Source organism: Orcinus orca, chromosome 11 (genome assembly GCF_937001465.1).
Source record: "Orcinus orca chromosome 11, mOrcOrc1.1, whole genome shotgun sequence".
Taxonomy (NCBI): Eukaryota; Metazoa; Chordata; class Mammalia; order Artiodactyla; family Delphinidae; genus Orcinus; species Orcinus orca.
This window is the reverse complement of record NC_064569.1, coordinates 85,045,164-85,059,720: the sequence shown is the minus strand read 5'-3', so window position 1 is coordinate 85,059,720 and position 14,557 is coordinate 85,045,164. Positions and strand designations below refer to the sequence as shown.

At 40.6% G+C, this 14,557-nt stretch overlaps 1 protein-coding gene across 4 annotated transcripts in view; it reads left to right on the top strand.

Moving 5' to 3' along the window:
* Positions 1–14,557, top strand: part of LOC117201143 (putative tetratricopeptide repeat protein 41) — an 81,449-nt gene that overhangs the window by 6,035 nt on the left and 60,857 nt on the right. The window contains exons 2-4 of one of the 4 annotated variants that reach the window (XM_049694731.1): positions 6,385–6,895; positions 8,059–8,294; positions 12,176–12,353. In XM_049694731.1, coding sequence (XP_049550688.1) covers positions 6,837–6,895; positions 8,059–8,294; positions 12,176–12,353 — 473 coding nt within the window. In that variant the 5' untranslated portion in view covers positions 6,385–6,836. Of the gene's footprint in view, positions 1–6,384; positions 8,295–12,175; positions 12,354–14,557 lie in introns of all 4 variants that reach the window. The other 3 variants (XM_049694732.1, XM_049694729.1, XM_049694730.1) reach the window with 3 other exon arrangements.

The window sequence follows — 14,557 nt, the reverse complement described above, 5'->3', positions numbered from 1 at the left end:
CCATTTAATAGATCTTGGATGTCTTATCTTTTAAAATCTGCTTTCCTATTTGATAGGCACTTGTTTTGTTTCCAGTTTGTTGCTATTACAGCCAGTGCTGCAGAGAATGCTTTAATCTGCACAGGTTTTTTATTTGTGAAAGCTTATCTGGAGGATAAACTTTTAGTTTTGGAATAGTTAGGTCAAAGAGTATGTGCCTTCAAATTCTGTGGATATTTACCAGTTCCTCTGGGGGGTGGAAAAAAGCTGTACCAATTTATGTTCCCATCTCAAGGCTCCTCCCTCTCTTTTTAAAAAAAGCTAAGGAAATTCGAGGTCCAGAGAAAAGAAATGAGGTCTCAGAGTTAACTATTGGTAGAACACAGTGGAACTCATATTTAAAAAATTTCTTACATTGCTCTAGCTGCTACGTACCTCTTGGCTACTTGAAAAGGTTTGAAAGGCTTTTTAAAGAAATTTTATTTTTTTATGTGTATTATGAAAAAATTTGCAAATTAAAAAATTTTAAAAAAAGATTGAGGAAGAAAATTATAATAACCCATATGCCTTAACTAGATACATCACTACTAGCATCTTGGTGTCTTCATTAATATTTAATATATGCATTTTTAAATTAAAATTGGAATCACACAATAACAGTTTTGTAACTGTCTTTAACTTGCCAATATATGGTAAACATTTTTCCATGTAAATATTTTTACAAGGTATCTTTTAATGGGTGTACACTATTTCATGTCATGACTGTGCCATAATTATCGATTTATTATTGTTAGCCCTTTAGTTTACCAATCTTTAAACCATTATAAATACTGCTGCACTGAAAATTCTTACATGTAAATCCTTATAGACAAATAGAACAAATTCTTAAAATTGATGCGCTTGGTAAATGTATGTGACTTGTGTTTCAAAGGGTTGTGGTACTGACAAATTACACTCTAGGAGGTTGTACCAATTTACATTCCCACTGATTTACATTTTTTTTTTTTTTTTTTTTGCGGTACACGGGCCTCTCACTGCTGTGGCCTCTCCCGTTGCAGAGCACAGGCTCCGGACGCACAGGCTCAGCGGCCATGGCTCATGGGCCTAGCCGCTCCGCGGCATGTGGGGTCTTCCCGGACCGGGGCACGAACCCGTGTCCCCTGTATCAGCAGGCAGACTCTCAACCACTGCGCCACTAGGGAAGCCCTGATTTACATTTTAAGCATAAAAAGCTTTACAAAAAAAGAAAAAAGAAAAGAGAGGAAAAGCAAAGTAAAAGTACAGCCTGGCGTTGTCAGAGTAAAATTACTAAAGTTAGATGCTGTGGTCATTGGGGGCGGGCTTGGGGGTGGGGTATTTGAATATAGAAATCCCGAAGCCTTAAAATATTGAGAGAAATCTCTGAAAAAAAGTCAGAGGAACTTTTGACTAGTTAGTAGATATTCTTATAACTTCTAGTTCTAAAGTGCAGTGATCAATATAGTGATACGATTGAGGCTACTTTATGGCAAAATTTGAAGCCAAACATTTGCCATAGAGGTAATGTTAACACTGACAATAGCAGTAGGAATAGCAAACATTGAGGACTTCATATGTACCTTGCAGATTCTTGTAAACTGAGCCGTGATAACTTGCTTAAGAAATCTGTTGAGAAGTCTGTCTCTTTCCCCTCCCTCCCTCCCTCCCTCCCTCCCTCTTCCTCCCTCCCTCCCTCCCTCTTCCTCCCTCCCTCCCTCCCTCTTCCTCCCTCCCTCCCTTCCTTCCTTCCTTCCTTCCTTCCTCTTTCAAGAGCAGGAGACTTAGTGAAGAGACAGTGAAGCAGGTCCCAGAATGGAAGGAAAAGCTAGACACCAGGCCTCAGGACTGACAGGACCCAGGGTAGCAATGGGCATCCAAGTGGCATGGACACTCTCTTTAAGGCACTGTAACAGGATGCCTCAGCCCTTACTAGGGAATGTTCTTTCTTAAAGTGTCCACCGTAGCAGTGTTAAAACAAATTTTTATTTTAAAAAATGTTTATTAGGTGCTTATTATGCAAAGTATCATTTAATCCTGCCAAATGGGTGGTCATTGTTTCCAGATTTACAGCTGCAGGAACTAGTGTCAGAGTGAGATCTTGGGGCAGGTTTTATATGACTCCAAAGCCCATGCTCAACCTCTGTATCCCCGACAATGTGGGAGATGCCACTTTGATGCACTTGCTGCTATCAGGTGGGCCAGGGACAAATATTAAGTAACTTTGATTCTCTGGCACAGATGTTGGAGCCTTTCAGTTCTTTTTCGGTGTTTCTGATTATACCAAGAGAAAGTCAGTTTGGTCCAAGTTTGTCTTAAATGCCTCTCTAATAAGTACATGTTAATCTACTTTCTCCATAAAAAGAGAAGTGTATCTAAATAGAATTTATTCAGTACTTTGCTTTTTAATGCATTTATTTTTATGGATACTATCTATTTGTGACATGTGATAAGGGTTTTGCACTTACAGTAATAACGAAAAGTTTCTAGTTAAATTTTTTGACTTAACATTGTTTTAAAGAAAAATAAAGAGTCATGTCCTACTTTTCTTTATCTAATTTCTACTCCAAAATAACTCCTTCTTCTATTTAGGTCTCCTCTGTTCCTCTCCCGTCTCCCCCCACCATTAATCCCCTATTTCTGCAAAAACTGGGAGGGTTCTTTATCAGCAGTTGTGGAGCAAGTTGTGGAATTATGGTTTTTTCATTTTTAATTTTAATTATAAAGTAATGTAGCTATAGTTACTATGATAAGAGAAATGGATTTGTCTTAATCTTACCATTCTAACACAGCTACTATATCATTTTTCTTTCCTGTTTTTACCTCACGTGCATTTCTCTAATAATGATACTTAACATTCACTGACTATTCGTTATAGGCACTGTTGTTAGCATTTCGCAATCCAATAACTTGTTTAATCTTTTTAAGCATTTTATGATATAGATTCTGTAATCCCTGTTCTGCAGATGAGGAAACTGAAGCATGGTGAATTTACGACACTTACTGTAAGGACTTGAATCCTGGGAACTGGTGTTCTGAACTTGGACCTTTGACTTCTGCACTGTGCTGTTTCCCATATTTAGCTGTGTTTTATTAGCACTGTTATTATTATGGCCTATACTTATTTTTTTCTCCTTCTCACTTAACCCTTACTTATAAACCTTTTTCTCTTGGTATATAGTCCTCAGATTTTTAAAGAATCAACTATATTTTGGTCTAATTTATATAAAATAAATTGCACCCATTTTAAGTGATCAGTTGGTAAGTTCTGATGAATGCCTACATCTAACTACCATTATATTTATGATAGAAAACATTCCTGTTGCCCTAAAGAGTTCCCTTGTGACCCTTCCCAGTTATTTCCTCCCCATGCTCCGCAAGGCAACTAAAGATCTGCTTTCTGTCACCATTTTTGTTTGCCTTCCTCTTCAATCCATGAGTTATTTAGAAATAATATTTAATTTCCAAAATTTGTGTGAATTTTTCAGGTATCTTTCTGTTATCAGTTTCAAATTTAATTCCATTGGGGTTAGAGAACATATTTTATATAATTTCAGTTCTTTCAGATGTGTTGAGTTTTGGTTTATGGCCTAGAATTCAGGTTGGCAAACTTATTGTTTAAAGGGCCAGATAGAAAATATTTTAGTTTTTGTGGGCCCTTTGACCTCTGTCATAACTACTCAACTCTGCTGTTGTAATATGAAATACTTAATATGAATGAAAGTGGCTGTGTTCTGATCAAATGTTCTTTATAAAAACAGGCAACAGGTGGGCCTTAGCCTTTTGGCTGTAGTTTGCTGACCTTTGGCCTAGAACCTGGTCTATTTTGGTGCTTGTTCTATGTGCATGTGAGAAGAACCTGTATTCTCCTGTTGTTGGGTAGAATGTTCAAAAAAATGAAGTTGCCTGATAGTGTTTTTCAGATCTTCTATATCCTTGCTGATATCTGTCTATTTAAACTACTGATTACTTGAGAGGAGTGTTGAAATCTCTAACTGTATTAAGGGTGTATCTATTTCTCCTTTCATTTTACCAGTTTTGCTTTGTGTATTTTTTTTAAATAAGTGATTGTTAAGTTTTTAAAAAAAAATATCTATTTATTTATTTAGTTGCACCAGGTCTTAGTTACAGCAGGTGGGCTCCTTAGTTGCAGCTCGTGGGTTCATTAGTTGCAGCTCAGTGGCTCTTTAGTTGCGGCATGCAGCCTCTTATCTGTGGCATGTGAACACTTAGTTGCGGCATGCATGTGGGATCTAGCTCCCTGACCAGGGATCGAACCTGGGTCCCTTGCATGGGGAGCATGGAGTCTTAACCACTGCACCACCAGGGAAGTCCCTGCTTTGTGTATTTTGAAGCTCTGTTGTTAGGTGCCTACACACTTAGGATTATTATGTCTTCTTGGTAGACCGACTACTTTATCATTATGTAATGTCACTTTCTATTCCTAGTAACACTTGTTCTGAAGTCTACTTTTTCTGATAATAATATAGCTCCTCTAGTTTACTTCTTTCTGGGATCACACACTTCTGTACTGCCTGATGTATAATGTCTGAAAACAGCTAATTCTTATATTTTGTCCAGTTTTCTAATTTTTTGAAGAGGATAGGTAAGTCTAGTCCCTGTTATTTTATCATGGCTGGAAGCAGAAGTCTGTAACTGTCTTTTAAACATACGTACCACTTGCCATCAGTGGCTATACTTTTATCCTCTTAGTTATACTTTTATCCTCTTAGTTATGTCCTTTGTGGAGACCATTTAGTTTTCTTTCTTTCTTTTACTATTTTTTCTATCATAAACAATGAACATCTAATGACTATAGTTGCTCACTATTTTGATTATTTCCTTGGAGTGATTCCCAGAAAGTAGAATCATTGAGTCAAAAATTAAAAACACTTTAATATATTTTGAAGTATATTGCCATTTACTTTCCAAATATACCTTCTAATGGCTTTCCAGAATTACCAGTTTACAATTCCATAGATATATGTGAGGTATAAATTTCACCAATATTTAGATAACTATGTGTACTCAAAAAAATCTGTATCATTGCTTACTTTTAAATTTCGTTGAATTCTGGAAAGGTTAAATATGCTTTTATATGTATTCTTGTATTATTTTTCTTTTTATCTGTTTGTATCTTTTGCTTATATGTCAACTAGGATATCAGTATTTTTCTTAGAATAAAGATAAATTTATTTGTGGCAAATATTTTTAAAGTCTGTTGTTTGCCTTTAAGTATTTTTATTTTTATTTATTTATTTTAATGAATGTATTTATTTATTTATTTTTGGCTGTGTTGGGTCTTCGTTGCTGCACACGTGGGCTTTCTCTACTTGCGGTGAGTGGGAGCCACTCTCCATTATGGTGTGAGGGCTTCTCATTGCGGTGGCTTCTCTTGTTGCTGAGCACGGGCTCTAGGCATGTGGGCTTCAGTAGTTGTGGCCCACAGGTTCAGTAGTTGCAGCTCATAGGCTCTAGAGCGTGGGCTCAGTAGTTGTGGCATATGGGCTTAGTTGCTCCGTGGCATGTGGGATCTTCCCGGACTAGGAATCCAACCTGTGTCCCCTGCATTGGCAGGTGGATTCTTAACCACTGCGCCACCAGGGAAGTCCCTAAGTATTTTTAAAATGTAGTCATTATCTATTCTTTTGTGATTTCTTCTACAGCGTATAAGTTTTGGAAGTCCTTTCCAGGTTTGATAAATATTTAATTATGTTTTCTTTTCATTTAAAACATATTAAATTCTTTCATTCAACAATTATTTACCTGTCACCTACTCTGAGCCATGCCTTATACTAGGTGTTGGGGACCTGGTAGAGACCAAGATAGAAATTACTACCTCTGATCATTTGGGAATAGGAAAACATGGATATTTTCAAGGTCTGATAATCTAATTCTAGCCTCCTACGTGGCAGGTGAAAAGTCTATTAATAAAGTGTCCATGATGCCTATTCTGTCATCTTTTAGATTTTGTTTGTGTGAGATTAAATTAAATTAATTTTTTCAGATTGTCGCCTCTTTATTACAGTATCATTATTGCATAGGTGTTTCGTACCTATTGATTTGTGGTATCTTCAAGACCTAGAGTCTTATCTCTATTATATGGAAGCAGTATAATGTATGTGTCCTGGAGTCAGGCTGACCTGCTTTTAGATCCTAGCTCTTCACTTACTAGCCAGGTACCTTTAGACACGTTGCTTATCCTGTCTGAACTTTTCTTTCTTCATCAGTAAAGTAGGGTGGTAATATTATCTATCGTAGGATTATTGTGACAATTAAATGCAAAAGGGTTAACACTTTTTTTAAAAGGTAATGTATTATTATATTCTTGTCAGGTGGTCTTGATGGAAAATTGCCCTATACGTGATAACACGGTATGTTTCTCTGTAGGTGAAAGCAACAAACATAACCAATAAAGCAACATTTGGTATAGAAATAAGTTGCATCAAGAAAAATCTCGTGGGCTTCCCTGGTGGTGCAGTGGTTGAGAGTCCGCCTGCCGATGCAGGGGACACGGGTTCGTGCCCCGGTCCGGGAAGATCCCACATGCCGCGGAGCGGCTGGGCCCGTGAGCCATGGCCGCTGGGCCTGCGCGTCCGGAGCCTGTGCTCCGCAACGGGAGAGGCCACAGCAGTAAGAGGCCCACGTACCGGAAAAAAAAAAAAAGAAAAAGCTCGTAAAGCTAAGTAGTTTTCATTGAATATTTTGCTTCTGAGCAACGTGCAAGCATATCTACATGGTTGCTGGAGGGCGTGTGTTTTTCCATTAGGTCAGTGGAATTGAATTCCCAGTGCATGTAGGTGAATGGAGTGTCGTATGAGCCTGCACAACTTAAGATAAAAATGATCACAGAACTCCATCAGATTCTTAGAGCCAGACTTCTTTGCCTCTCGGATGCCAGGTACATTACTGGTCTTGGCCCTTATTACATTTTGATTTGTTCCTCTTGTCCTGACCTCAACTTCATACCTATTTTCATTCTTGCTTCTGGTCACAGTCATGGGTCTTGGCTTATTCTGTTGCTGGATACACTAGGCTCCTTTTCTGCATTTGCCTTCCTTTTCACACTCTTAGCAAGTCCCCTTGTGTAGTTTTCAAATTCACAGGGTGGCAGAAGGAGCAGGTGGCCAACGGAACACCGGGAAGGTGGAATGGGGGGCTGAGGAAAAGAGGGAGAGCCTTGTAACCAGTGCCCACTCATCACCCGTGGTTCTCAGCTCTTCAGCAAAAGCTTTGGGGAAACAGAGGAGCCGTGGACTTCCTGTAATCCTAAAAAAGAATGTGTTTTTTTCTTTTTCACTCCTAACTCAAACTAGATTGTGTCTCAACTCTGATCTGTCCATTGGTTGACATCACTCACCTTCAAATATCTATAAGAAAGAAGGCATTTTGGGGAAAGATTTCAATCTGTTTATAGTGAACATAATTAGGGGGAAGTCATAGAAGCAGTGGAGGTCAGTGGCTGCACCAGGATGAAAATTGTTTTAAGGGTGATGTCGTCTCTGAGCAAAGTGAAATGAGCCAGGAGGCAAATGAGAATGTAGACAGGTCTGCCCAATTCCTTTTAAAGCCCCAGAAACCCATTCAGCCTTACATCTGCTCGACTCTGGATGATTTTCAGGAAGAGAGAGACTATTTGGCAAACTCCAGCTTCCCTCAGCTGAGCGAATTCTGCAGTTCCCGGGGTGCGTGTTTCAAAGCTGTGGACCTGAGGTGGTCAGCATTGAAGGCCCAGGCGCCCTTACCCTTCAATCTATTTAGACAACATTTTTGTCTCCACTAGCAACATCTGAAGCTCTGTCTGGACTGCGTGAACAGCTGCTTTCCCTTTTTTATCTGCTTGCTGGGTCAGACATATGGGGACTTTCTCCCTGACTACTCACCTGTCATGTTCTCCAAGGCAACTGACTTGTCAAGTTTATCCATAATGGAACAGAATCTCTATGTTGCTGCAAGAAACTGTTATCCTTGGGTCCTGGAGAATCCCAACCGCAGTCCGACTGAGTTAGAGATCATCCAAGCAGCATTTCTGAATGAGTCTCAATTTCAGTATTTTTACTTTAGGACGGGAACCATGCTGCTGAAGCCTATGGACGAGGAAAAGGAGGAGATGGTGTCTGCAGGTTTTCTGATCAACAATGAGGAAAAATTAAAGATTGGAAAGCTTAAGGCCAAGATTATTAGCAAAGGACTACCTGTCAGGTTGTACAGAGATCTCCATGAGTTGGGTGAGCCTGGTTCTCAAGGACTGGTCAGTTGTGATAGAGAAACTTTACCCACTTTAATCATAGAAAATATAGGTTAGTAAATATGGAGATAGCTAAGTCTGTTGTCATAGGTCCATGTGTTTTGTATGTCTTCCTTGTGAAAGGAATTTTTAAATGGTTGAAAATATTCCTTGAGCATTTAAAGTTATTACCATATTCCTGTAACATGCATTTCTTCATTTGAAGATTTTTGAAACTGAGAACAAACAGTGGGTCATGGAAGAGGATTTAGGAAGTCAAGGAGCTCAGAGAAGACCTAAAATATCTGGCAGTTAACATGTAGATATAGAGCAGAGGTTCTCAACCAGGGCTGATTTTGCCCCCAAGGGATTTTTGGCTACATCTTTGGTGTCACATTTTTGGTGTCACAGTTGGGGGTGTACTACTGGCATCTAACAGGTGGAGGTCAGGGTCACTGCTAAACATCCTACAGTGCACAGGACTGCCCCTCATAATAAAGAATTTTCCAACCCAAAATGTCAACAATGCCAAGGTTGAGAAATCCTGATCTAAAGAGGAGAGAACTTTTATTAATTGTCATGTGCTTTTTGCACGTTATCGCATTTAATCTTCAAGGTTTAGCCCTGCAAGGTAGGTGCTCTAATTCCTGTTTTACAGATGAACAAATGAAAGCTGCTGTGTAGCAGTTAAGTGACTTACCTAATGTCACTTCACCAGTGAGGGATCATTCTAGGATTTGAACCCAAGTCCTTTTGACTCCAAAATCCATGCTCGTTTGCCTTCACACTTACTACTCAGAGAGTGAGTGATCCGTGCACCAGTAGCCTCAGCATCACCTAGGAACTTGCTAGAAATGCATTCTGGGTCTATTGAATTAGAATTTGCATTTTAATAAAGATGACCAGGTGAGTTGCAGGCACATTAAAGTTTGAGAAGCACTGCCTGGCATCCTGTTGCCTCTGAATGAAATGGTTACATTTATTCTGAAAATACTGTGTCATGGACATGTACAGATTAAAAAGGGAGGAACAACATCAGAGCAGGGCAGAGATTCTTCACCTAGACAGACTTTGGGAGGGATCTGTGATGCCCTAAATTTATATGAAAAAGAGAATGTTTATATGCAGATGTGTGTTTTGGGCGGTAGGAAGTTGGCCTGTGTCTTTGATCAGATTCTCAAAAGGTTTAATGACCCAAAAAAGATTGTGAGTTACTGTTGTAAGGGCCCAATTAATGTGGGAGTGCAAAATGCAGGTGGTGCATTCTCAAATGCTTTCAGGGACCAGGCAGGCATAGTCCTTCTAATATGATAGGGGGGCAGATGGATCTGTAGTCAACTGAATGGAAGGGCGTTGACCCACCTAAAGTCATTCACGTCCATTGTTGGGGGTGGGGCATGAAATCCCACCTGTGCTGGTCAAACAAAACTCTGCCTACAAGCCAAATTATTTTGGAGTCCTAGAAAAGAATATTGTATCAATCGTTACTCTTTGGGTTGAAAGTGACTCGGACTGGCTCCAACAGACAGGGAATTGTAGTTTATATAACTTTAAAGCCCAGGATTGGGTCTGTGTTCAGCTCAGGCTTCGTCCACTGGCTCAAATGAGGTTACCAGGCCCTGGTTTCTCACTATTTCTCTGCATGGCTCTGCTGTCCTGATGTTGCCTCAACTCCTTGGCGCCTCCATAATGGAGGGAAGGTGGCTGTAGCAGCTCCAGGTTCAGGTCCAGCAGGAATGGCTCAAAGTCCTAGGATTAAGTCTTTCTGTCTCTGATTAGCCGGACTTGGACTATATGTTTGTATCTGACTCAGTCACTGGTGCCAAGAGAATGGGTTGCTCTGATTGGCTAAACTTGGGTCATATGCCACGTCTGGAGCTGGAGGGAGTCAGACCCACTACAATAACATGAAGTGAGAGTTGGGAAAAGGTGGGACCCCAAATGATAATCTGGGGCTGTTACTGGAATTAGGGTAGGGTGAATAGAAGTTGGGCAGCCCCAAAATATCCTGAATATTTACTACGAGCTCGGAGTTTTAGAATGTCCAACAACAGAAATGCTCTCAGATCCAAGAGTTTTTAGTTCCTAGTTCTGTGACTTTGAGAAAATGGTAATATTGGTAAGCCTTGGTTTCTTCTATTTACTGAGTTAGCATTAACGACCTTGAACTCAAGGTAATGTGTATAATAATGTGTGTAAAATATCTGAAAACAGTGCCTGACACATATTAGGCTAATGAGAATGAATGGTAAAAAATGAGTCCTGGGCTTCCCTGGTGGCGCAGTGGTTGGGAGTCCGCCTGCCGATGCGGGGGGGCACGGATTCGTGACCCGGTCCGGGAGGATCCCACGTGCCGCAGAGCGGCTGGGCCCGTGAGCCATGGCCGCTGAGCCTGCGCGTCCGGAGCCTGTGCTCCGCAGCGGGAGAGGCCACGGCAGTGAGAGGCCCGCGTACCGCAAAAAAAAAAAAAAAAAAAGGGTCCTGGAAGAATATAGTATACATTTGGCTAAGGCCTGAAGTATGGTTAATAGTGATATTCTTTGACTAGTCTCAATCTGAACTGCATTCATTAATATTTACTAACACGTTCAAGAATCAAGCCTTCCTGTATATTTGGGTTAGAGACAGATTATTTCTCCATAGTATTCTCCTTAGTCTTTGATTTTGGTTATTATTGAAATATTAGCTTGTTTTAGACTTTAGTTTTGAATATGTAATATATGGACTACATGTCTGCAGTAGAAGGTACAGAATGGATGGATTATTACAAAATCTTCAGAAAAAAGGCTAAATTACTTTTCTTTTGGATCTTCGATACCCTTTAATCACCCAGATAGTTCCAGAATCTCACAGCTTGCGGAGCACAGGCTCCGGATGCGCAGGCTCAGCGGTCGTGGCTCACGGGCCCAGCCGCTCCGCGGCATGTAGGATCCTCCTGGACCGGGGCACGAACCTGTGTCCCCTGCAGCAGCAGGTGGACTCTCAACCACTGCACCACCAGGGAAGCCCTCAGTTCACACTCTTGACCTTCAGAAGCACTCTGAGGTCCTTGGAGATGCCTGAGACTAGTGGGTGAGGTTCAGGGTGAGCTAAAGAGATCCATTAGACTGTGGGATCATTTCCAATTCTGTCCAAGATCTTGAAATTTGAAGCTAACCTTGGCCAAACTGTTGGTCCTCTAGGTTATTCTGGCCCTAACCTGAGCCACAAGGCAGCCCAGTTAACTATGGGGGTATAAGATGGCTTGAGACCTTACCAGGTTAAACTACCTGATGTTCATTTTCCTGCCTCACTGCATGTAAAAAAAAAAAAACCCACCCAAACTCTGCGAGATGTAGGTGTCTCCAGAGACAGGAGGACATTTTGGCAGTCCAGAACACCTTGACTTTAATTAGGCAATGAGTTTAGAAACACAGTGCCTTGAAACTAGAAGGAGTCTCAGAGATCCAGTTGTCTGGCCCTGCCACTTATTTTACCTGGGAATTTAAGGGACTTGCCCAGTGGCAGAGTTGCAGCTGTACCCATGCTTGTCATTGGGCATCTTATCTTAAAAATACACTCCACTCCCCCAACCATTGCCATGGATAGAAACATACACATATGCCACGAGATTGAATTAGGTGACTTCATATTTAGCTAACAGTCTAAAAATACAAGATGATATATGTAGCAAATCCAATTTTTATTTTTGCCTTGGTCATTCTGAGGTCATGAAATAACTTGGAATCCTACATAGGATTTCATGTACAAATAGCATTAAGATTAAATTGCTTGCCTATAGCTTCCTTTCATTAGAATGTAGAACGGGCTATGAAATCTGGTGCTAACATAGAAAGAAGGTGGTATAGACACAGAAGGGGAGATACTTTCCTTGGTATTCATAATAACCATGTGTAATGGAAAATGCAAAACTATAAATCTAAGGTATCAAAACATATCTTTTTGTGTCTAAAGACTTCAAGCACAACTTTGAACGTTTCTATCACGAAGAGTTCACTGAGAAGTGCAAGGAAGTGTTTGTTATTTCCAAGGAGTCAAACAGAACCTTTGAAATCTTGGAAAGATTTGCCTTAAAGGATGTGGAATTTGATTTTAATAATGCCGCAGCAGGCCCCAGCCTATCTATTCTCAGGTAAGATGTCAAGAAATCCCAAGCAAAGCAGCCTGACTTCAGTGAGTATGATCTCCCAAATTTGGAATTTCTTCCCTCACTTCCCCCTTTCTATGTCCATCCTTGCCTGCAAGAGAGGCTCCCTAAAAGTCACCCCCAGGTTAGAATCTCCTTATCAGATATCACTCTGCAACTGCCAAGTTACTTCCCTTCAGTCTCCTTAAGAAGATTATAAATGCTGGAGGGCAGAGAGCTTGCCTTCTTTTTTAATCCCATAGATCAAAGTTGGTCTAAGTCATTCCTGTCAGTGATGGAATGATTTTAAGGAGAAGAAGCTGGATTAGGAAATATGAATAATGCATCTGTACAGTATTGTATAATTTACAAAGAGCTTCCACATACATCATCAGCTCATTATTAATTACATTAAGATATTCAGCCAATACTTGTTAATTGCCGACTATGGGCCATAGCATTATTTGCGTTTGTGAGAATCGAGTTATCTTACCCAAAGTTTGCACTCCTTCACTGTTTTATCCAGTGTCGTCTGCATTAAAACCCCCATATCTTTTCCCACTCCGGGTGCTGACATGCTCTGTTCACCACCCACAGGCATGAAGAGACGGGGGCGTGAGGAAAGAATTGGGTTTGTCTGTGGTGTCCTTTCCAGTCTCAACCCTAGAAATAGGGAGGTTCTTGGGATCATTTTATTTTCTTCCATCCTCATCCTCCAGTTCTTATTACAGATCTCATTTATTCTGTGAGAGTTTGGGGATTTGAAATAAACTCACAGTGGCTAGGGTGGCTCAAGGTTTGCTCCACCATGTCTGCCACGGTCTCAGCACTCACTATGATGTGTAGAGCTACGAACATTCTTGTGGTTCTGGGAACCCATGCCAAGAGGAAGACAATTTAATTGGTTAAAACAACATGGCGCTCAGTCAAGGTTTTTGAAACTACAAGAGTATGAAATATATGTCATCTGTTAAAAATCTTAGGTTTGAATAGGCAAGTCCAGAGAGACAGAAAGTAGGTTAGTGGCTGTCAGGGGATGAGAGTAGAGGGGAACCGGGACATGACCCCTAATGGGTCTGGAGTTTCTTTCTGGGGTCCTGAAAATGGTCTGGAATTAGATAGTGATGATATTTACTATATACTAAGTATACTAAAACCGACTGTATACTTTAAAATGGTGGATTTTTTTGGTATGTGAATTATATCTCACTTAGGTTATAATTTTAAGTATTTCAGAGTGGATGAGACATTTAATAAATTTTATTGCAATTACACAACTCCAGTTGTGCCCAATCAAAACACAGCAATTAAATAAGTCCTTTGAGATTAGCTGTGTGGAAGCAGGGCTTTGCCATTTGGAAATAACACCTCGTATTGTAAGTTCCTGAATAGTGTGTGCAGCTAACAGGAAAGGGTGTTCTTTTGGAGTTTCAAAGCATTTTCTTAATAACCAACCATCTAGAGCAATAGCGTTCTCTATTTTTTCTCTTTTGAAGGGAGCTACAGTTTGCTTTGCAATGCTTCCATTTTCTGTTTGTTCTTGAGAAGAAATCATTAAGACCCTAGTTTATTTATGGGGGTATATTATATTTGTATTTTTCCTTCATTGGTTTTTACCTGCTAAGTGCCCAAACATGTTCTAGACACAGGGGATACAGCAATGAACAAAAGACAAACATCCTTGCCTCCATGGAGCTTGTATAATGGAGACACGCAACAGACATGATACATATGGAAAATATGTAGTAGGCTAGATGCCTGTAAGTGCCATGGAGCAAGATGAAACCCTGAAAGGGAATAGGCCATCTGGTAGGAGAGAAGGTGGCATTTGGGTGACTGCTAGAAGCAGGTGAGGGAACGGGCTTTGCCAATATGAGTTGGAAGAGTATTCCAGACAGAGGGAACAGCAAACAGAGGTCCTGAGGCTGGAGGAACGGCAGGGAGGCCAGACAGCTGGAAGGAAGTCAGAGCTGTAGGGAGGGTGATGGGGTGAGGTTGGAGATGTAAGGGATGAGAGGAGGGTCTTGTCTGTTTTCATGCATCATTGTAAGGGCTTAGACTTTTACTTCTTTTGAGCACGGCAGTGACCTATATGACATTTGATAAGTTCACTCTGGTGGCTTGGCTGATGAGAGACTGAAAGCGGGCAAAGGTGAAAGTGGGGCATCAAATCCAATCCAATCCTGCCATTCAGATTTGATGGTGAGATG